The sequence below is a fragment of the Neolamprologus multifasciatus genome, chromosome 7 (assembly GCF_963576455.1).
Source record: "Neolamprologus multifasciatus chromosome 7, fNeoMul1.2, whole genome shotgun sequence".
In the NCBI taxonomy this organism is placed as follows: domain Eukaryota; kingdom Metazoa; phylum Chordata; class Actinopteri; order Cichliformes; family Cichlidae; genus Neolamprologus; species Neolamprologus multifasciatus.
In genome coordinates this window covers 51,524,960-51,549,046 of record NC_140445.1, presented here as the reverse complement: position 1 = coordinate 51,549,046, position 24,087 = coordinate 51,524,960, and the positions used below count along the sequence as shown (strand labels likewise).

Sequence of the window (24,087 nt, the reverse complement as noted above, 5' to 3'; positions counted from 1 at the left end):
ACCAGCAACTTGACTGTTCTCTCTGTATGGTCGTACATCACAGAGAATGGCCTGAAATGCTAAATCAAAGGCAGTTTGAAGGCAAGAGAGGTTATTAATGAGAGCAAATGCTGCTCGGTAGGGTCTCTTGGCACCTGCAGAGGCAAGAGTGAGTGAGCTGGCTGCTACGCCAGAAGCAGTAATCATGTAACAAACTACATGCTGTTACCTCAAAGGCGTGCTGCCCCACAGTGGTGATGACATCCTTAAAAAGTATCTTGCTGGTGAGGGTGTGGCCATGGTAAACTACGGGCTCCGTGTCTGGCCCATCCCAGCAGTCAATCTCCAGGCAGCGACAGCCTTTCCTCAGAGCACTGTTCCAGACAGAAGCACACACGTGTACAGACTGTATCTTATACAAGATTGCTTTCTGACGGTGGAGGAAAAAAAACTTTCACAAAGTGGTTGGGGCAAATAATCACTTTGCTTATAATATTTTTTTCATGCAACACTGACACACAGTTATATCCGCCTTTTTCTCCAAACATTTTCAATCAATGCTTGTCTAGAAGTTATTTGTGTTTTAAATGGAGCCTGGCGCATGCAAAACAGCTGCGGTCTGTGTCAGCTTTCAGGTGCTTTTCTTTGTAGTAATAAAATGTCACATAAGTGTTAAATGAGGCTCTGTTATTGCAGGCAAAGTTCATAGCATCACACTGTCAGTCTTTTGCTTTCTTTGGTTGAGTTACAGCAGACAGTAAAATAGTCTTTCCAGGTGTGATGTCATCATGCCTTCACAAGTACCTGTGCTCACATTCGGTATCAGGTAACCTGCACTATAGTGCTCTGAGTCAGTTACAACATGCCCAGCTAAAACTTTAAACAGAGACACAAACAACATTGCATAAATACAGGTTTTCTGGCAGGTTGAAGTCAGCAGTGCAAAAAGTTGATCAAAGGCCATTCACACACTTATAAAAAAAAAAGTCTCAGTCACTGACAGATTGCTAGCAGACTACAACTACTGACCGATTGTACATTAGTGGTTTTGGGTGAAAATACACATTTTTAAACAAATCTTTACAAGTGCCTTCAGAAGCATTTTTGAACTTCTGAGAGAGCCAAGCGAACTCTTTTCTTCAGCTTCTATTGTAATGCTAAGTTTCAAAGAAGGCTTACTCGTCTTTTTAGCTTTGATGCTTTGAAATAAAACTAGTGTCACCTTTTTCTGGAAAAAGGGGACCAAAGTGTGCAGTTCTCAACATTATTTTTTACAATTTACCTAACACAATTAGCTCATATCACAGTTTTTGAAGTGAGAGTTAATGTGATACATACACAGCCACAGTTACGCAATCACATTTTAACAAGTACCAGGGTGCATATTTTAGTATTTTTGATGCATTCCTCGTAACTAGTATACATTCGCTTCATGTTATTTTCATCCCTCTCCCACCTGTGAGCTAGTGGGATTTCTATAAAGCAGCTTACTGTTCCTGCCAGTTTGCTTTCCTCTCAAGATCATTGCATCATTATCTAAGTAAACCAGAGCTCTCGGGCCGCTGGGTTGAAGGGTTCGCTCTACCAGTCAGCCAGGGAACTCAGCACTTTCACTGGAACCATAAATACAGCACTTCTGCTTCCATCAGCCTCTTTTGTAATCACCTCCATTGTCCCATAAAGGCACCACAGCAATTTCACTGTCTGCCTCAGCACAGGACTGGGTCAATGAAACCAGAGCGCAAAAGAGTATCCAAATGACAAACATGTAGGCCTGGAGAGGGAGACTAATGTTGTGTTGTAGGGCATTTAGAGCTTCATTTCAGCCATTTTTTGTGTTCTGCTATTTTGCTTTTTTAAAAAAGATTGTTTTTATTTGTCATAATATGTTACTGGTTAAATTTGGTAATTTGCAAGTAGACTTTCACCAGTATTGGCATAATTTTACATATAAATGGGTTGTGCAAAAATGTTATGCTCTATAGATTATTTATTATATGACGTTTGCTATTTCTTGTCACTAAAGGCATTTGTTGCACTGAAAAGTAAAAATTTAAGAAGTAAAAAACGAGAAGGGCAAAACACCCTTCAACTATGTTTTAGGTTATGACATTAGATCATTTGTCTACAAGAGGGCACTCTGCAACTTCTCTGTTGGCAACACGTGTTTGAAAAGGCACATATACAACAACTAGTCGATTCTGTGCAATGCAACAACAGGCACCACAAGGTACTTTCTATTGTAAGTTTAAAAACCCTAAAATAAATGAGAAAAAACACCAGACAATCAGAAGACCTCCTATGAGCAAGTACTTGTTGACAGTGAGAAGGAAAATCTGTAGTGCTTAGTATGTGGTACAACCTGTCAAAGAATGTGTGTTTGTGCAATGAAGCCGTGCAGTTTATGAATACAGTTTGCTAATCAAGCTTGGAAGCCTTAGCTGATAACTTAGAACTCTATTCTTCTCATTTAAGGGCGATCGTGGCTCAAGAGTTGGGAGTTCGCCTTGTAACCGGAAGGTTGCCGGTTCGAGCCCTGGCTTGGACAGTCTCGGTCGTTGTGTCCTTGGGCAAGACACTTCACCCGTTGCCTACTGGTGGTGGTCAGAGGGCCCGGTGGCGCCAGTGTCCAGCAGCCTCGCCTCTGTCAGTGCGCCCCAGGGTGGCTGTGGCTACAATGTAGCTTGCCATCACCAGTGTGTGAATGGGTGGATGACTGGATATGTAAAGCGCTTTGGGGTCCTTAGGGACTAGTAAAGCGCTATATAAATACAGGCCATTTACCATTTAAAGTAGCTCACTTCTGGCTCCAAAAAAAATAAATATACAAAAATAACATGGAGAAGGCCAAAAAGATGAGTCAGAATTAAGAAACCAATGGGTAAGGTCATATTGACTACATCCATTTTTTATATACAGGCAGCAAATACACCAGGAATCATAAAAAACTATCTTCAGAGGCAAGAAGAACAAAGAGTCTAAGAACCGTTGATATATCTCCCACAGAACCCTGATCTCCATTTCATAGAGTCAGTCTTGGATTATATGAAGAGACAGAGGGCACTGAAACTTAAAAGCAAAGGTTGGATACACCAAATATTGATTATATTTGAGTGTGAGTGTGTGTGTGTGTGTGTGGGGGGGGGGGGGTTCCCATTTGCTGTGCTTGGTATAGCATACTCGACTTATCAACTAAAACCTATTTATGATATAATCTATTCAAAGCATTCTCAATTTAACTTCAGTGCCTTAAAACATATTCACAGTACTCCCTCTGGCATTGTCGAGGCTTTTTAAAATACTGCTAAGTGAAGAGGAACACTGTATGTAAACATTGCTTCCCTACCTAACATAGGCATCCAGGCTGCTTTGCCCTACTAGCTGATCTCCGGTCAGGTAGGTGTTGTGTGATGTGGAGATGAAATAGCTGGTAAGAGGCTGGTTCATGTCCTGGTACACTGATGTGTGGGCCTGGTTGAACACACAGCACTCTTTGGACTCCATGTACCTGAGGAACCCTTCAAAGGTCATTGAGCTGTTTTCTCTGGCTGGAAGAGGAGGAATTGAGAAGACTTAAATTTCATCTTTAAGGATTAAAAAAAGAAGAAGAACAGCATCTACAATCAAGCCAGATAACTGCATTTAATTTCTATCTATACCATGTTACTTTAATAGTAAAACAATAGTCCTTCTTATAACATCTCTGGTAGAGTTACGGCTGGTGTGTTATAGTCATAAACCTCTTTGATGATCATGCTAGATAATAAAGTTAGGGAATCACTAAAGTCATTATAAGTCATCTTCCTACAGCCACAAGTAGCTGGGTGAAATTTTGTGACAGTCCATCAAATAGCTGTTTAGAAATTTGAAATTAGATTACAGCAGAGGACTGACCAGTGGAGCGTCTCCAGAGCCATGATGTAGCCTCTGTGAAGTTTCTGCTGGTAATGAATTGTGATGTCACAAGTGTACTGTAATTATCTTTAGTCTGAGGTGGGAATAAAACTCATTCAGCTGAACAGTCAGCTCAAACGCTGAATTTCATGGAAAGAAATCTGACATTAAATTAAAAAAGAAAAAAAAAGACTGCATTTCATTTGGGTGAACTAGCTGTGGGTTCCTGGTATTGTGTAAGCTGATTCAGTGCCATGTCTAACTTCATTAATAAAATATCTTTCACCACCATCAGAGCTCTCCCTGCTCTGACAAACTGTCTGCTGTGAAACGGTTGATTTTACTGACTACACTGTTGATGATTCATACCAACTGTACCTGCTTTTACATTCAGCAGTTTGGATGATTTTCTGATTTATTTTGAATAAAATCATCAACTATGGTATGATTTAATATGTTGTTTTTTTTTAATTGCAATTCGTCTACAAATAACTGAGTTTGTTGAGAGAAATGTGTGATACAGTTTTCATGCAAGTGCAGAAAAAGAAAAACATTAGCACATTTGTTTATGCAAAGAATGGCAGAAAGTGAGGTCTTCTGTTAGGGTTCCTTAATTATGATGCAAATCTGTATGAACATCATTGGACAAGCTTATTTAATCCAATTACTCTCAAACTTGGGCAAAACAGTGGGTTTATTACACTTTAAAAAAGAGCAGAAATATATCTTTGAAATAAAGTCGAAAGACTTTTAAAACCTATTTACTGTTTTTAATGTTTCACACCACAGTTGGCATGTTTGCAGTTTTGTTGTGCTTGTACAATTACAATGGAGGTCTGGAAACTTGATTTACTTGAACTTAATAATAATTCAGAAGGAGTAACACCAAAATCCTTTTAAAAAACTGAACTCAACTCAACGTTAGTAAACTAAAAGTATGTGTTTCGAGAGCTCTTGTTCTGATAATTAGTGAAAGACAAAAGTCTAACTGAAATTAAAATTTGATTAATTTGGACAGCCCTGGCTTCTGTGTATTAATGGCACAGACTAGTTGTAAGTCTTTTATCTTCTCTGTTTTGCTGTTTGTGTTGGTGTGAATTAGCCCACAATACACTGGACAACATCCATTAGCCAGGTCCATTAGCCTGAGGCTGATGTGCCTTACTCTTCCATTTGTTTTTCTTTCCTTCTTTCATTTTGCCAGCCAGGCATCACAGCCTTTAAATTCTCTTACAGCTAAATTAGCATCCTTACGTGACAACACCAAAGAATAGAGTATTTTTTCCCATGATAATGAGCAAGCCAAAAGACATTGTCCACATTTATCCCTTTACTCACCTGTCTCGTTGATCTCAAATCTATCGATCAAACTCTCTGCTTTTTCTTCATTTGCTGTGAGTTCCTTCTGCTCCTTGTGGAGGAACGTCAGCAGTGCACAGACACTCAAAGTTTCCAGTCCTGCAGTGTAGACTTGGTAGAGTTGATGGATTTCAGCTCTCCTGGAGGGGGGCTTGCTTTTCTTCATCTATCCCTGTGCACAATTATACAGCCTTGCAATCTCTTATTGTTACTCTTATTGCTCCATTTATTCTCAATTCCAGCTCCTACAGATTGGCTGTTTGCCCATGTAAAACACAGATTATAATTAATCAGCCGATTACAGATCATTCTGATCTTAACTCGTTATGTGTCTAAAGCTTGTCCACACAATCAGTTTCTTCTGTTCGAACCTCTCCACCAGGATGGGTAGGACGAGAGGGCTGTCAAGGGATGTCAGGGACAAGATTTTAGACCTGCAAAAGGCTGGAATGAGCTACAAGATCATCAACATGATGAGAATGTGGTGAAAGGTGGTGGATCAACCCAAAATTACCAAAGAGGAGTGTGTTAATGATTTGAAAGCAATTGGGACCACAGTCAACAAGAAGACACTACACTGTAATGGTTTGAAATCTTGCACTGCCGGCAAATGTTCTACTGCTCAAGAAGGGTCTTTCAGGGTCCTGGTCTTAACTTTGCCAGTGAACATCTAAATGATTCAGAGAATGCTTGGGAGAAAGTGCTGTGGTCAGATGACACCAAAAGGAACTGAAATGCTGCGAATGACCCAAAGAACACCATCTCCACAGCATGGTGGAGATGGTGTTTTTCAGTTCATGACAACTTCACCGCACTGAGGTGCTAATGGATGGGAGTACTGTAAAATGTTAGATGAGAACCTACTTCCCTCAGCCAGAACACTGAATATGAGTCATTGATGGGTTTTCCAGCAGTTCATGGAGTGGTCTAGCTTCTGCAAAGACTAGTGGGCCAAAATACCTCCTGAGGTGTGTGTAAACCTGGCAACCACCTACAGGAAACGACTTACTGCTGTACTTACCAAAAGTGATTTCTCCACCAAGTACTAAGTGATGTATTGCTTTGGAGATCAAATACTTTTTTTTAACTCAGTGACATGCAAATCAATTCATAACTTTTATGTGATGTGTTTTTGGTTGATATTTTGTCTCTCTCCATTAAAATGGAACTACCATAAAAATTAGAGACTGATCATTTCTTTGGAATTGAAAAAATTGCAAATCAAATAGTACGCATGAAACTTAGGAATGCTCATGACTTTCTGCAACACTTAATTTCCATAATGATAGTGTTGAAGGAAGAAAAGTGCGAGATTTAGGCCCATTTAAGACTTAACAGCTTAGAATATTTTTCATGTCACCTTTTAGATATTTTACCTTCCCGTTTCAGAGACACAATGCACCGCTTGCTCTCTAAAAATACACAGGAAGTAGTGAGTAGAAATGTCGAGCCTGAGATGCATCTCAGCATTTACCTCAGCTCACTGTTAAAACACTACTTTTTTTCCAAACTCAGCATGAGAGACAATAAAAGAGAAGCCACGGTGTTTGCTCTAGACAAAGTTCTCCCATCCTCTCATCCTCCATGCCTCCCCCCCATTGCCCCCATCTCCTGTCTGTATCTCTTCCATCAAATACTAAGGGTACATCTCTGTATAACTTTCTCATTTTGGTCCCTCTCCTCTCCCTGTCATTCCCTTCAGTCAGTGAGACAAAAGTGTCTGTGACTTTCTCTGACTTTGTGTGTCTCTTTCCCTCCACGGCTTTCATCTCTCTCTCTTCTGCAGCCCTTCACATTTCAGACATACGCCTCAGCCCTGCAGTGGGCTTGGTACCCCACTGCATCTGTCACCACAATGAGAGCAGCACGACGGCACAGTACTGCTCTCTCCGTCATTAACGTTTCATGCAGTTACGTTAACTTTATCAACAGATCCCTTTGATTAATAACTGTCCAGGAAAACTTGGCAGTCTTACATAAGATATATATATATATATATATATATATATATATATATATATATATATATATATATATATATATATATATATAGTGCAGCTAGTCTATTCTCACACAGACTAGCTGCGCTATTTAGAAAAATAGCGCTGGGGGAGAATAAGTTAGCTTAGATGCTGTATCGATTTGAGGCTGAAATGTTTCAGACAACTGTTTCCTGAAAACTCGATGTCATAAATAAAAGCCTACCTCGGATATGGAAGCTCTTGGAGTCTCTGTAGTATAGGTATTTGGAACAATATCGGGGTAAAAGTAAATTAATAAATAATCTCGGTTTTCAGCGGGTTTCTGGGGTAGTACACAAAGTTGTTGCCATAGTGACAAGACGTTGTCGTTATGAGGTCAAGTGTGGAAAAAACACATAAATACACACAGCTTACAACAGGAGGATTATACGCCTTATGTCTTTCTACCTCTCACATTGCCAGGCATCGAGGGCGGACTTGCTGGTACCATAAACAATATAAGAAAGACACTTGGCACCTGAATATGAGAGAATTTTGCATCAGAGAAAAGGGTAGTGTAGGGCCAGCTATAGTTTCCTGTGGACACAGCATTTTAAAATAGTCTTTATGGGTAGTCAATGAATTATCCAACTGCTGAGTCTTCACAAGCAGTGTGTATGTCCTGGTGACCACTGAAATTGTAATAATTTTAATAATGCTTTGCACTGAATGACCGACCCTCCCTTAGCCTGATCCTGCTGGAGGTTTCTTCCTGTTAGAAGAGTTTTTCCTTCCCACTGTCAGCAAGTGTTTGCTCATCCAGGGCCATTTGATTGTTTGGGTTTTTTCTCTGTCATTGTAGGGTCTTATGCTTAGAGAGAAACCCATATCTGTCCTTCTCACGATTAAAGCCAGTCCTGTAACCTGCATAGCATTAGGAATCCCCCCTTGGATGGCACAAACATACTCTTTACCCCACATTTAATTTGGTAAAGTCTTCTCGCCCTATTATCCCTTTTATAGAGGAACTCTGATAATAAATTATGTAAAAGAAGAACTTTTTGCCTTCATGTTCCTGCCCGCATGGGGACAGTTTCACAAAAACATTTTATAGTTTCAGACTGCTCAAAAATTTGCTAATGCAAGTTCGGCACTTTCACAGTTCATTTAAATGTACTTGAGCTAATTAGTGCTAGGCAGCAACCTCCTCTGGCTCATTTACCACTTTTTATATTTTAGAATTCCCGCTATGTAAATCAAATGAATTCTATAAGGTATACATAATTAGGGGCATGGCTTTTTGAGTGACATTTAACTAATAACAACAGTTATTTACAGCTGTTGGTATCAAGCAGGTGTTTGATCCACCACTTTCATCAGCTAAGTTCATGCCAGTGACTTAATGGAAAATCTAATCTTTAGTTCATCTCCTGCGACTGTTGATTAAATTAATGGTATATTATTAGCCGTAGCTGCTTTATACTTCATGTTAGCGATGTACATTCTAATCTGAGATGGTGTGAAGGATTTTTCTTCTTGCACATTCCCCCAATCATTAAGTCTGACTGCTCCCAGATTTGGAATAAAACAGGAAGTGAGTGATGCTCCAAAATTAAGTCATGTTTCCTCTGTAAAACTGGAATATTATAATTGTGCAAGTGTGGCTGTGAGATAAATGTGTTCTTCGCACTTCACTTTTGATCTGGCTCAAATGCATTCTTGCTAACAGTTTCCTCCAACAGGATGGTTATTTGAAGCCGTGATATCTCCAGTGTCTGCTACAAGTGCTACAGGGTGTACTGAGCTACTGTATGAATATATCATGCAAATATATGCTGATAGAACAAGACACTGATTTCAGCGGTATTCGTTTTGTGGAACAAAGTCCACATTCTCAAAAATGCCACAGTGGACGAAAGTGTGAATACATCATGAAACTAATCTATGCATGTGAATGAAGTAAGCATATCCACTAACTCTGTGTTGGTTTGACAAGCACTTCCTTCCTGGTTGCCTGTGTAAATCTGTCTCCTATTGGCTGGTGTGAATCACTGGTGCACAACAGCAGTCATTGCCCAGTCATAGCCCTGCGAAGTAATTTCTGTCTACACCAGGCTTTAATGGTTTGGCCTTGGGCTTGTCAGAACCATTGGGCATACAAGTTTGATGTGATAATTCCCAGGCAGTGAACTTGAAGCTCCGTGTATGGCCCCATGTCTCTGCATCACTGCACCTCCCTCTCCACAGTCTGTTAGCTGGGCTCACTTGGGAGCACACTACGCTTGTGTACGTAGCTGTCAGGTTTTGTGTCTCTGCTTGTGCGCATCTGTGCATTCTGGAGAGTTGATGGTGAATACAAGATTAGCAGTTCATATGTGTGCTTCTCTAAGTGTGCGTGTGTGTGGGTGGGTGTGAAACAAAGCAATACTGTCCTGTGCTAAGATCTTGGTTTGATATCATCCCAGGGCTTAAGTGCAAGAGTGTGTCGAGACAGAATTACGGCCACACCTGTGGGAGCTGTTCAAGATGAGAATAGCTGAAACCCCTGCACCTTTTTTGAAATGTGACTCTGCAGATGAATAGGGGGTAGTGTTGGTGGGGGTGGCGGCGAACCATTTTTCCGTTTGACAGTGTATTCCTGGCTGTATTTAAAAGCGCTGATTTGGTATTCATTGGCCGATTGGAACTTTGAGTCAGACAGCAGAATGCCAGTGGTAATGCCTGGTGTCGGGGGATAACTACAGCGGTTCAGTGCTGTGAAGCAACCAAAGCTCTAGAATACACTAAAGCATCTATACACAGTTAGAGCTTATGTGTTTTTACATTAAAAGTAAAGAGGATTACTACAATGGTATACACTTCATTAAAGAGTCATGTCTGCTTTAATGTAAATAGGCTGTAGACAATACTTAACAGTCTGGGAGATGTAGCTCTCAGACTGCTACTTAGACTGAGGTTGAATTGCCTTGCAAAATGAGATTAGATAGGTAACTGTGAAATTGAGGAAGAAAATAATGGGACCCAAAACAGCCAAGATCTAAATCTAAAGTGACAGAGGTAGTTGGCATGCCAAAAATAACAAATAAGCACACAGAAAGAAAAAAAACCCACAGGTATCACAGGAAAACTAAACATGGCAACCCAGTAGACTGAGGAACACATCTTGCGATGACCAGAAAATTAACAGAAAATGAACCCAAATTCATAACTGCTTAGTATTCCTGCTATCTCATTCCAGTGATATTGTTATTGCCCTGAGCAAATGGCCATCTGTTGGAGAAAAAACTCCATCCAGCAGCATGCAAGTTGTTGAGGCATCAGAGTTTTCATTCTCTGACAGTGCTGCTGTGTTGAGGGAGGCAGGCAGTTGGTTATTAGGAGAAATTCCAGCCCAGGGAAATCAGCGAGTTAAAGCTGAAGGCGGCAGAGATGTTCATTTGTTATTCAGCTCAGGATCAAGACAGTGGTACAGATCTGAATCTATCCTAAGGAATGTGTAATACTGATACATGCAAACAGTATGCAAGCGTGCATGCAGTGACAGGTCTGCCAAATCCAGCTCATGCCACTAAAGACAAATAATGGTTACCGAGAGCCAGTCTGACAGAACAGGAATTATGAGTTCTATAGACACAGACAGGGAGGTATTATCAACACAGACACAGAGGCAGGGTATTATCAAAGCCTGTAGAACGTCTCTGGTGTCTTACTGCAGAGTTCAGACGATGCCACAAGTTCCTCTTTAGTGCCTCTCCTGAACACATTAAAATCTTTTAAGAAGGAACTGTTTATTTAAATGGTTTTGCCTTATATGTTACTTTGCAGTTTGTCAAAATTTTCCAGCTACTTAAACTGAACTAAATAAAATTAGCACTGTATGTATGTGCTACGCAAAGCAGTATAACTACAAGATAATTAGAAAGCACCTCTATGAAGTGTTAATTTAATTATCCCGTTACAAATTATAGCACAATTGTCAAACTTTTGCTGACTGCTATTTTAATTATAGCTGGTTTCAGCCAACGTGCAGTGATCCCCAGCAAATTACATATCCCCTTTCTGTCTCAGTGTGCTTTCCCCATCTATTTTCTGGGTCCATAATAGCCATGGGAGATTAATTGGTGTCTTTTAGCCTCACTGACTGCCAAGAGTGATGTGGGGAAAAGGCATTCACATGACTGGGAAAATTGGACCATTTAGCTTCCTAACATGGTTCATATACCTTCTCCATCCTCCCAGCTAATTACAGTCCTCTTATTAACCCAAATGGAGTTGGGCATCAAAATAGGACCACCGTTCTCTATTAGACAGCTTTGACTCTACCGCATGGAAGAACTGATAATGTCTGAGTTGGGTCAGTTAAGTATTTGAGCATCTGTCTTCATGTGTTTGTGCGCATGTATAAGTGTGACCCACTGCCCTGTGGATTGAGGCCATTTCTGGCACAGAAAATGCAAGCTATGTTTGTTCAACTACGGCTCAGCCAGCTATGATCATTGGGAAAAAATGAAAAGAAAAAGAGGTTTTTCTCATCCACTTACAGTGGCAACAAACTGCCAAAGCCTACTTCATAGGATGCCTTGTTTAGCACCCACTACATACGCAGTCTCATGCCATGATTTACTCATGAAATTCTTTCTTTTCAGTCTTTTTAAATAAAACACATATTTACTGGATTTGTAACTAATTCTTAAAACCATGCTGCACAAGAAAACTGCAAAATTAGGACACTTTCGCAAGCAAATTACAATATGAGTATTGGAACGTCCATCCATCCATCCATCCATCCATCCATCCTCTGCTGATTATCTACTGTGAAAAAAAAAGGCAACAAATTTAGAAGCAGGATATTTGTCTCTGTGGGGGAAAAAAAACAAGTAAACAAGTAAAAGTTGTCCCTTTTGAAATGTGTTTGTTGCACAACAAGGCCCATCTTTTACATGAACTTTGAAGGGAAAGACTTCGTTTCTGGCTCACATTGCTATTGTTTCACCATCACTTGCTGAGTAGTTGCCCAGTGTTTGCAGATAAGTCTGCATCCAAACAATGGAGGAATGTGGCAATCTGCTAGCAACCAAAGCAAGGTTGGATGAGGTTTTTGGTGCAGTGCCACTTTGTGACTGATTTCACCTTACACTACCAGCAACCACCAACCGGCAATCTATCAACCGGAAAATACACAGTTTACCCTGGCAATCTGTGGTTATCACGTACCAGTCTCTAGATCTGTGTACCCGAGGCCTAATGTAGCTTCATATATTGCCTTTACGGAAGCAATTAAGCCGTCTTAAAGGCACGGTGTGTTTAAATAAATTCCCTCTCTTGGTTAAAATGTTTGAAATTTTGGGAAATAATGAGAACTTGCTTTCTTGTGAAGAGTGAGATGAAAAGGTTAATACCCTCTCACTACTGTTAAATCACATTTTTTGTAAGCATAAGTGAGAGACAACCAGGCGTTTTCTGACTAAATGTAAAAAAAAAGGAAAAATAAAGTTTCCACCAGCAGCTCTAAGAATCACTAATTAAGAAGTATATAATTTAGAAACACGTGAATATTGTCATCACTCTGCAGTTGGAAGGCAACCAGTGAATTAACTAGTCCAGCATATAATGCTTTGTGAAATTAGCTACACTAAGATGTATTCAGTTTAAAATTTGGACATCAATCAAACCAAACCACCTGCTGTGTCTAACTCTGCAGAAGTCACACAAGTATGCGAGTGGTAGCCACCTTCTCATCTAACACCGGGTAAGACAGCAAATAAGTGCTATTTACCAAATCATGTACTCAAGTATTCCTTCAAAAGTCTCCTTGTGGATATAAAATAAATGGCTCTCTATGTCCGTTGAAGTGTCAAAGCTGGTGGGGTCTTTGGACCACTGGGACTGAAATAAGCTCTCCCATACTGGCTCCACTGTTACTCACTCAGGAGGCTCTGCTAATTAATCAGTTGCTTGGCAACATCTGGCAGGGACATGATTTATGGCAAACAGCCTAAACACTTGTTATACTGAGACAGGAATGGGTGGAAGTTGAGTCGCTGTGCAGCCCATCAGGCCCTTGCACAGGATAAATATCTGGCAGCGTAATTTGGCTGGAGAACATTTGAGTTTAGGCTTTACATATTTAGACCTCTTCCTGTGGATTTGAACAGATGATTTGGTTTGTATTGTAAATGAACACAATACCCTGAAGGATCTTTCAGCTGAAGTCGTATTTACATTTTTTTTCCACCAGCATCACTTCATCAGATCACTCACTTCGTGCCAGTTGTGGTTAAATGAACAGCATGCAAAACATTTCTGTTAGTACAGCTGATATAAATTCCGGCTTTGTGGCTTTACAAGTGTTTCCCTCACATCCTCATTAATAGCATCATATTCAAACAAAGCTTAACTACAAAGCAGAGATTTCCAGAGGGTACCCCCAATTATCACCAACCTGCGTCCTGCTTCCTTCCCAAATCCTCGCGTTCTTGTACCTGCAGGGACATGGCAGCCATCCAGGGAATCTTGCTGTCTCACATTTTTCAGACTGCTTCCATGGCATCTGTCTCTTTGAACAAGCAAAACAAAACAAAAACAGAGATAGACCGTGCCCTCTGCTTGACACTCATTCCACAAAATAGGCTTTTCAGTCACTGTTTTGACATCTGTATCACCCCAAAGAGACCTTTGGTTCTTATTCTTATGTTTAACTTGGTGTGTGTCAGGGAGTTTAACACATTTTATTCTTTAATGTACAGCTGTAGTCAGAACTTTACACACAATCATGGGTGTAATTTCAGGGTTTTAATGATTTCTTTGACTGTTCTTTTCCAGGGTGGAATGGTTTTGCAGAACACTTCTTTAAATACTTAAAAACAGAATAAGAATAGGGTGCACAAGTTTTCATTTATTTTGGATTTTCTCTAACCTACACAGGGTCAAAAGTATACATAGGACCCTATATTTGGATAAATGTCCATTAGAACGTTACACCTTGACAAGTCACTTTTGGCGGGCATCAACACCATTCTGCCATAATCTGTCTGGATATTTTATCACTGTTCTTCGCAAGACTGGTAGAGAATTTTACATTGGTTGGTTTCCCAACACACACCAGGCTTTTAGGCGTATGCAACAAATTTTCAATCAGATTGGGGCGTTGGAAAGGCCATCACAGAAGCCTAATAGCAAACAATTCCAGGATCATCAGTTCAAACAGTTGTACATAAGTACAAGTTATTCAGATGTGTCACTACCAAGGTCTCAAAGAAGACCCTAACTATGACTATCAGAAAAGAGGGAATTGGTTAAGACAGGGGTGTCCAACTCCAGGGCTCAAGGGCTGGTGTCCTGCAGGTTTTAGATCTCACCCTGGGTCAACACATCGGGATCAAATGATTAGTTCATTACCAGGCCTCTGGAGAACTTCAAGACATGTTGAGGAGGTAATTTAGCCATTTAAATCAGCTGTGTTGGATCAAGGACACATCTAAAACCTGCAGGACACCTGCTCTTGAGGCCTGGAGTTGGACACCCCTGGGTTAGGATGTTCAGGGACAACTCAGGAACCACTAAGGTTCAAGCCTGCCACGAAAATTGACATTTGAAATTGGTTGACTGAAATTTGAATCTGCTCACATGGACAAGCCAAATGCCTTCTGGAGAAAAGCTTTATGGTTATATGAAACAAAGATTGAGCTATTTGGCTGCAATGACAAGAGGTATGCTTAGAGGAGTAAAGGTGAGGGTCTCAAACGTAAGAACACTGTTCAGCCTGCAAAGCATGGCAGTGGTAGGATTATGCTTTGGGGCTGTTTTGCTGCCAGTGATACTCGTACACTATTACACAAGGTGGATGGACTAATGAAGGAGGTGGACCACTGCCAAACTTTTAAGCCAAAATCATCCCAGAAGCTTGTTGATGGCTACCAAAAGGATCTTGCCAAGGGACATTTAACCAAATATTAGTTAGGGTGTATACCCTGGGAAAAGAACTGTTTAAAGAGTCCAACACTGCCATGACAGCCAAGCCCAGGATGAGTGTATGTAAATTCCTAACCACAACTGCAGCTACATCTAAAATTATTTAGATGTACTGTTCCTTTTTTGTTTTTTTGCACATCCTTTAAGACACACCTAGTGCTTATCCAGTGTGTATGGAGTGTATACTGCATTCTGTCTCAGTGAGCTCCCAGGAACTTGCTCATCACAGCTCACTAAATAAATTATGAATCCATTAATTGCATTTCACAGCAGTCATGATCTGCGAATTAGGAATCAGGGCACTCATTTTGTGTACACTGTCAGCGAATAGCACTGTAGTCAGAAATGTAATTATTTCCATGGTTTCTGCTCTAAATCTGGGCAAGTTTGTGCTTTTTCTGTCATTTCCTAATAATTTATCCATTATGAAATGTGTATTATTTCCTTTGAAATTGCCCACAAAGAAGGCAGATAATGGTTAAACGGGGTCAGACGAAGAAGAGAATCCCACTCTGTCATTTCAAATAAATAATTTATTTGAGCAGTCTCACCGAGTAACAGCTGAGCAGTTCAGTTTCTCTCATCACCAGAGGCCGGCTACAGTTGACATTACACATCATGAATCCAGGAGGAGCAACCTGTGGATAACTTAAACCAAAATTCTAAATGTTATGATAAAGATTTTATTCAGAGTAAGTACATATCTTTATATTTATGTAGATATTTCCCTTAGTGAAATGATTAGAAATCATTCGATGAATTTTCATCTATCCATTTGTATGTCTTCGGTATTTTATCCATTTATCAAATATGAGCTGTGGGGAGAGAGCAGATATGACGTGTAGCAAAGATCTGACTGATGGAGAATTACGCCTGAAACCCTCAAGGCTATTTGTGCTCACCTCTCATGTATTTTGTTGCCTGAAAGTGATTATTTCGACCACATGGTTGTACTCCACAAGCCAAATTGTTAACATCACTAGAAAATCTGCCTGTCTCTAAGCTCCATAAATGTTACATTGGCTTATTCTTGATGTCAGGGACATGTCAAGGGAGCGGGATTGGGTCAAGAGGCACTACATATATTTTAAATTTCTGATTAATATAATACAGCTACCAGTAAATTGTGCTACATTATTATAGATTGAGGTGCTCTGTAGTAAACAAATCATGTCAAATTATTACCAACTTCAACATTAAAGTGAGAGATAAAACTAATTTATAATTAATATTCAATGATAATAAAACTTCTTGTACTATGACAGTGGGAGGGGATAGGCTCCTGTCTCCTCCCTGACCCCCCTCACTGTATTATGAATACTTTTACTTTAGATGCTTTGAGTATATTTTGATGTTAATACTGACCCATGTAGAATTCTGAATCTAGAACTTTCACTTGTAACAACATATTTTTCTCTCTAGCATTCCTACTTTTGCCTAATTAAAGCAAAACTGTTGTTTATCAATGCTGTTTTAATCTTAAGGCTCCAATGACATGTTTCATACAATACCATTTAGACTGGGGTCATGAACAACAACCTGTTTTAAGGGTACACAAATGTGTCACATTTATAAAATATTGAAATACTGGAGAAAAGTCTGTGTAATGAAATCTCTCTTTTACAAGCAGTATGCTATATAATTGTCTAAACACAATTACTCGAGATGTCAAGGCACAGTGAATACATCCCATATCTGCACAGAGTCAAAGACAGTGATAGCCAACACATGTCTGCAAAAGGAAATTCAAGCGCATATTTCTTTATTGTCGCACTTAAGAATACTTTGAATTGTGCTTTTCAACACATTCAAATCTCAATATAGTGAGGATTTATTGGAAACTCAAAGGAGTTATAATATATTGCACATAAAAATGGGCGATAGTAAAGAGAAAAGGTGAAAAATTGGCCATTGTTTAACATTCAGTGCACAGTCACAGTGGGGGATTTTTCTGTGGTACCAAACCATCATCTTCCTATGCTCTGTAAAATCTCCTGTCATTGAGCTCTTTGATCTGTAAGCTATGGAGCATTTGCATGCTCTTGAGCTTGCTTTTTGTGGAGTTTCTGCTGTTGTATTGCCACTTGGAAAAGTGTTGATTATCTTGCCACTGTTACTGCTATTCTAGCTAGTTTTCCCCTTCTTTTTCTCTAGATGTGAGATCCCAAAAAGGCTTTAAAAATAGGATATTGTCAAAGGTCATTGTGACTTTGCAATCCATCTATCTGTGTGACTGTCAGTTTAGAGGGGTTGCTTGCTCTTTATTTATTTGAGCTGTCTGCTGAGCGCAGCAGTTGTGGTGAATGTGATCCATTCGGCCAACAAAGCACTTATTAATTGTCTGTCTGCATCAAGAGAGTGAGAGCCACAGTGGGATGAGGTTAAGAGATGGACAGTAAAGAGGATAGGAGCGTAACTGTCCATGCAAGGTTTGTCACATCAAACCTCTAGAAGTTGATGGTTCACTGGGTGGATAATTGCAGCCTTCCATTGCATGAATATACAATTTCAGTGTAATTATGCCTGCATGTTTGTTTCCTTAACATTACAGGTATGCAAGTAAAATTTTCCCCTTTTGTATATGTGAATGGAGTATATCTGTAACACAGCCTACCCAGCTAGCATCCCTCATTCCCCTCTTCCTGCAGGAGGTCAGAGGTGTGACATCTAATCAGCTAGGCTGTATTTGAGATAAGTGAAGAATCAATAGCCATTGATCAGGGGAGCTGCGACATGAAACTCTTTTTCTTTCCCCGCCTGCTTTGCCTGAACGTTCTGGTATAGGAGACAGATGGCCCTTACCCAGTGTTGCTTAGCACACGGGACTTGTTTAGTGGCCCAGACACAACCTCTCCACAGCGCTCAGCTGCGTCCTAATGCCTCTCCAACAGACTGACAAATTTAGATTTTCATACAGACGCTCTCTTTGGCACTCTGATCTAATCTTACGATTTTGAAGAATCTTATGAAAAGCTATAAAAGCTGTTTGATATTTCACGGGGAATTTCATTAAAAAGCTCTTTTGTATTTTCAACATCTTGTCCTTCGGGTGAGTGAGCGTAAACACCCCTTTACATCTCTGTGAGATGTGCCGGAAATGTTGATGTACTGCCCTTATATTTACTGGACCTTGAAAAGGGAGGGAATGAGCTCAGATTTCCCACAACCCAACACTCCCACTCATCAGTTCAGAGTCAATTTACTGTCCCAGCTCTTTTACTGTTGCTGACACCGGCCATCTTGCCACATAGATCAACTACGAGCACTTTGACAATGCCAGCTGTAACTGGGAGCCTTGCATTCAGCACTCAAAAGAGAGCATTAAAATCACTACACCTGAACAGGTGCAGAGCAGAAGGGTGACTCAGCAATCTGCCACATATGGAGAATAAATGAACCACGAAATATCTTGTGCACCAGGAAACAAAGGCAGACGAGACACTCAAAAAGCTTTTAGATTTTAGGATATTCTTAAAACAATTTCATTAACTTGGTTTCTAAAAATAAAACCATGCTTCTGTTTGGATAAAACTGTAGCTGCAAATGACAGTAAATGTAAATTCTTGCGTTTGACACATATAGAACAAATTAAAACATTGTGTAGGAGTTTCACTAGTGTCTTCAAATGCAGAATAACAGAAAACCCCTGTTTTTCTTTGGTTGTATGAGCACCCTGTAAACCTTATAAGGTCTCTACAGAGAGCCTATTTGTGGCAGAACATTAAATTCTTCTGCAGCCTATCAGCATAATATGATGTCTGCTATAAAGCTGTGTGACTTCTGACTGCATACTTCATCAATCATTGACAGATCCATCTGAGAAAGTTACTACAGAGTGTGGCATCATTATATAAACAAATAAATACAGCAGCGCAGCTCGCGCTCAGATCTCTCCCTGTATCAGTGGAGTCGGCGGGGTTGTGAAAAATCAAGCACCTCGGTGACAGTTACAACTTCGCTCAAGTAGATTTTTAAGTCAGTCGTTCTCTTTTTAAACTGTACAGTGAAGAGCGTGATTAAGCACGTAGAGGCATTCATGAGGAACTCTGCGGATGAAAGGAGTGACCATTTTTCTGTTGAAATCCAAGATTTCACAACAACTTCCTGTGTTTGACTCGTAGGAGTAAAGAGTAAAAAAAAAACAAATGAAGAAATTCCCCTAAAAGGAAAAGAGATGCATTTGAACAACTTCTCAATTAAAACAAAATAGGGAACTAGATGAAGCCATTACAGTATTTTCATTATGAGGAAGCTTGTGTGTCTATATCAGTTATTCCATGACCTTGAATTTTAAAAACTTCAGGCCAAAAATAGCCCCATAGAAGAGCAGATGTTCATACATAAATATGTGCACTGTGATGTCAAAGACTAGGTCACATGTTTTCTTTCCTTTACAGAATATCTAATTGAGATTTTGGTTTTAACTTAATCAAGTACTTTGGAGGGGTCAGAATTCAGTTGTACAGTTAGCACAGCCCTGTGTTTGAATCTGTGGCCTTTCTGTGTGGAGTTTGCATGTTTTCCTCATGTCTGTGTGGGTTTTTTCAAGCACCCCAGCTTCCTCCCACAGTCCAAATAGTACAAATGCTTGTCTGTCACTCTGTGTTAGCCCTGCTTAGAAAACCTGGTACAAAAACATGTACAAGCTGTACATCACTTCTCGCCATATGACAGCTGGGAAAGGCTCCAGGTCTTACCCGACTCTGAATTGGATAAGCGGAAGAAAATAGATGGATGGATGGAAGTAATATTGTGCTTTTGCAAAGCCAGTGGTCTGTTAGGCATAAGAGTCAGTTTAATTCATCATTAAAAACTACTTTTGTGCTCCTTTTTTTAGATACGTGCCCTTTTTCTTCTTGGAAAAAGGATCTGTACTTTGGCGTGCAAATAACTAAGCGTTTCATTTCATTAGTAAATATGAATTAATACAGATCCTCTCAAAACCTTGAATTGGACGGCATAATAACAACAAAAAAATAGAAAGCAAGTTTACAAAGTCCAGCATCAGTGTTGTCCTTGAGGAGTTCCTGCCTTCCGCCTTAAAGAGTTATTCCGAGCCTTGAGCCTTTCTCGCTGTCGCTCACATGACCCTGGCTGCCCCGAGAAGATGCTCATGACCTGTTTGTCACACTGCTCTGCTTTCCCATCAAACACAGGATATGTGTGCCATCAGGGAAGGACTGCATGCTGAGATTTCCTGAATGTTGCAAAGCCCAACAGATGTTGCGGTCGCATTGTTGTACAGTACATGTCATCAGCGTCTGTGTTAAAAACAATAAATAAATAAATACAAGTTCTCATCTGGCACGTCACCTTATTTAACGTGCATGCAGCGGAATGCTGCCTCTTCCATTCCCGCCACGCCAAGATAATCACGCCTTTGAAAGAGCACTTTTGCATTATACCAGCACTTGGCCTCAAGTAGTTCTCCACGAACTCCTCTATATCCTCCTACTTAAGCAGTAAATGCACTGCAGGGTGAAGGCGCAGGCTTTGCACTCATGAAGATGAAACCAGGAGGTGCTGCGTATCAGAATCTGTGATATCAGCACATGCGATGAGCTTTAACGAGCGCTGTGTGTTGGGGAATCGCACCCATGTCAGGTTATTTATGCATTACAGCAAAGTGGAGCTTGGATCCCTGATCAATGTTAAGTAGCCCTTCATCTTAATTAATAATCTGCTCCATTACTTAAATTACACAGCTGGGTTTTTTGAGTAATGACACCATCTGCAATCAATATAGAATCCGCTCCGGTTACGAGCGGATATACTTACAGTAGCCTTTTGTAGCACTTAGCAAATGCAGATAGCAATTAATAAAGCAGTTTATGAAGCAGGGAGAGCCTCAGGGAGGCCGGCTAATTTCATTATCTAAACACAGAGGTCCTTGTCTAAACCATTAATGAGTAAGAGCGACATGTAGGTAAGAGTATGATGACTTTGTTGAATTAGATATTGAAAGACACATGAGTGTTGAGAGGTTGAGTTCTGGACCATCTTTCACAGATGAATGAAGTGTGCCTGGTTCCACCGTTAGTCTTTGCTATGTTTCACTTTACATAGCAAAAATAAAAACAGTACATCTGGGAAAAAACACGTATCACACCCTCCCTCTTCACAGTCATTTACTTACAACCGAGTCAGGCCACTTGCAGCATCCTCTAATTACAAAATAGCATATCCACTCATTCATTCTTAATGACACATATCACTAGTGGAAGTCTCATAAAAGTAGGAGAGAAAAAAAATTTGGACTGCACCCAAAAATCCAATGGATCCAGTGAAGTTGTCACTCTGGTGAACAGAGATTCATTTGTGGGTTGGGTTTTTGTCAGGCTGTGACTAAGAGTGATTCAGGGAGGTGTGTTTAATGATTCAGAGTGGAGTTGTGAGAACTAAAACCACCCGGCAGAGTCATTTTTCCACAAGCTCTCAAAGCCTAGCGACTCCTTCCAATCATCCATATTGGTACTTGTACATTTGCGCGGCTACAGCTGAATTAAGCGTTAAACCATTTTTCCAGAGTTGCCAGTTAACCTGGTCTGCTGACTTGACTGACCCTGATGGCTTTTTGGTTTGTGTGCTGAGCCAGCTAATGCGAAAAAAAAGTGCTGTGCTGAAAGTGTATGACAGCGTATTTACATCATAGAATCATCTGGGAATCATTACCATGGGTGATTTGGTAAAAGAGTGCAGTGCAGCAGGAAGTTATTGTGGCATGTGTTGATTTTACACTCTACTTGTGGGTATTATTACTATTATATTACTCCCTTCAAGCTTCAGTAGGCAAAACAACAACAAAAAAGATAGTGACCATGTTGAAGTGCTGTGTTCAGGCTTAAAGATAGCTCTATCCATACAGCCTTGTGACTCCAACAAATGAGAGGTTTGCACAGATGCCGAGCGGTTCCAGTCTAAAGAGGAGGGTCCTCTTACCTAGCACAGACAGGCACGAGGCTACTGCCGAGCTGGCACCAGAACAAAGCCCTCAAACAGCTGCTTGATAATGTGCAACCATTAATTACATTCTGATGCCTCAAGTCTGGCCTGTGTCACTGAGCAGAGAACCCTCGCCTCGCTGAGCATGGAGCAATTATGTAAGAATATGTTGCGCAATGTTAACCAGACACAACGCCGCGTGTCTTTATGAAGATTCTTTATTGTACTTTTACATTACAGATCCCAGGTCTTCTTTACATGAATTAATGTTTTGTTAGTTGAACTGAATTTTCTGATACCTGCTTGCATTACGTTATTCAGCTGGAGACCTTTAATCTTCAAAATAAGCATATAAAGTAGGGTTGTCTTTACAGGAAGATGTTTCAGCAGAAGTTTCTGCTGAGTCAGTTGTGTGCTTGGATTGCATGTGACCAGAGGCTTGGGATCCCAGAGATGTCACTGCCTGACGAATGACTTAATGGCTGCAGATCTGTTTGGCTTGCTTCCCCATTCATTTTCATTTTCTGTAACTTAGTAGATGCTCCTAAGAAACGTTTGCACAAAACACATATGCACGTCCTGCTACCTCTCCAAGTTCCAGCTCTCATCTGACTCCCACTTTGGCTAATGGTATTAGGCTCTTTCAGTGAGGACCATAAGTTATAGCTCAGTGGAGCATTGTTCACCCTGGCAACTGTGGGTGGCAGTTGAGAAATGTCTGCCCCTGCCAAAAGAAGAATTACATGACCCACAGTGCTGGACTTTCAGCTATATCAATACTGTCAGTACTGGAACTAGAACAGCGGGGATAGTGTCAAGTTCTTTATCAACCCTGTAACTTGAGATTATATGAAAAAATAAAATAGCTGAAGGTAAACCTCACTGAAACAAGTGCTGTGTGATATACAGGGAATAGTACTTTCATTTTCTGTAAGTTATGAATGGCATGACACAGGCCTATAGGCTCTCTAAACAGATCAAAAGATGACTGCTTGAAAACTGAGACGTGAAAGGCTCCACTTTCAGGCACTACTTCACTTTCAGATCTCACGGGTAAGCTAGCACATTTAAGCAGGTGTCAGGCTCTAATCTTATCATTTTCACTCGGATGGATCCTACACATAGATATGCTGGAAAAAGATCATGGATTGAAAGAGGGCAGGTGAGATCCGCATTTTCCAGCATGTCCTTCACTTAAATCATTATGCTGGTTGTTTGCTCTTCTCTGTCTAAAAAGACTAATTAAAGAGTCTTTGAAACATGATTGTTTCCAATGAAAGCATCGACTCTCAGCGTGCTTACTTTGATTTCCCTTGTAATTTGGTTAGGTTTAGGCACAAAAATACACTGTCAAAGTTGTTGATTACCTGTATTACTCACAGACCCCCTAGAGGATGGCTAACATTATAATGTAAGCATAGGTCATAATAACAGCTTGCCAAAATGACAGACGGTACCTGGTTGTTTTCTGTGGAAGACAGTCTCTTCTGTTTCCTTAAAATATATATATTTTGACTGTTTCAGAAAGAAAAGTTGGAATTTTTAAACTATATTTCAGAGTTTGGGGGAGGAATTTTTCTAGATTGTGCATTTTAAAACACAGCTCATGTACTACTTCTCATATCAATATCAAGTTCATGAAAAGGGCAAATAAAGCTCAGCTTATTTTAATATTGTTATTTCCCCATCTTCTTTTGGACCACTGCCCCCTTACTTGGGAAGAAACAAGCAGTTCCTTTGTACGTCACATTACCAGAAAACTGTGTTACTCTGCCCCAGGTAAACAGAATACAAAGAGCTCAGTGTGTGACTTCTGACCAGGATTCAGTGTTTCACTGCTTCCTTGTCCTTTAATAGTTCCTCTCCAAGTGGTTGACCTGGCAGTTGGCAGATATGTCCACCACCCATTACCACCACCACATGCTTGCTCAAAAACAGTGGCCTATCATGTGTGCAGAAAAACAATGCAACACAAAGCAAC

The 24,087-nt window shown here is 40.3% G+C and overlaps 1 protein-coding gene across 4 annotated transcripts in view; it reads right to left on the bottom strand.

Moving 5' to 3' along the window:
• LOC146515305 (1-phosphatidylinositol 4,5-bisphosphate phosphodiesterase zeta-1-like) overlaps positions 1-24,087 on the bottom strand; it is a 43,870-nt gene that overhangs the window by 17,862 nt on the left and 1,921 nt on the right. The window contains exons 1-5 of one of the 4 annotated variants that reach the window (XM_085167734.1): positions 15,716-15,858; positions 7,438-13,749; positions 5,212-5,404; positions 3,326-3,527; positions 209-353 (exon numbers count right to left, since the gene is read on the bottom strand). In XM_085167734.1, coding sequence (XP_085023860.1) covers positions 209-353; positions 3,326-3,527; positions 5,212-5,398 — 534 coding nt within the window. In that variant the 5' untranslated portion in view covers positions 5,399-5,404; positions 7,438-13,749; positions 15,716-15,858. Of the gene's footprint in view, positions 1-208; positions 354-3,325; positions 3,528-5,211; positions 5,405-7,437; positions 15,859-24,087 lie in introns of those variants that run through there. The other 3 variants (XM_085167735.1, XM_085167733.1, XM_085167736.1) reach the window with 3 other exon arrangements.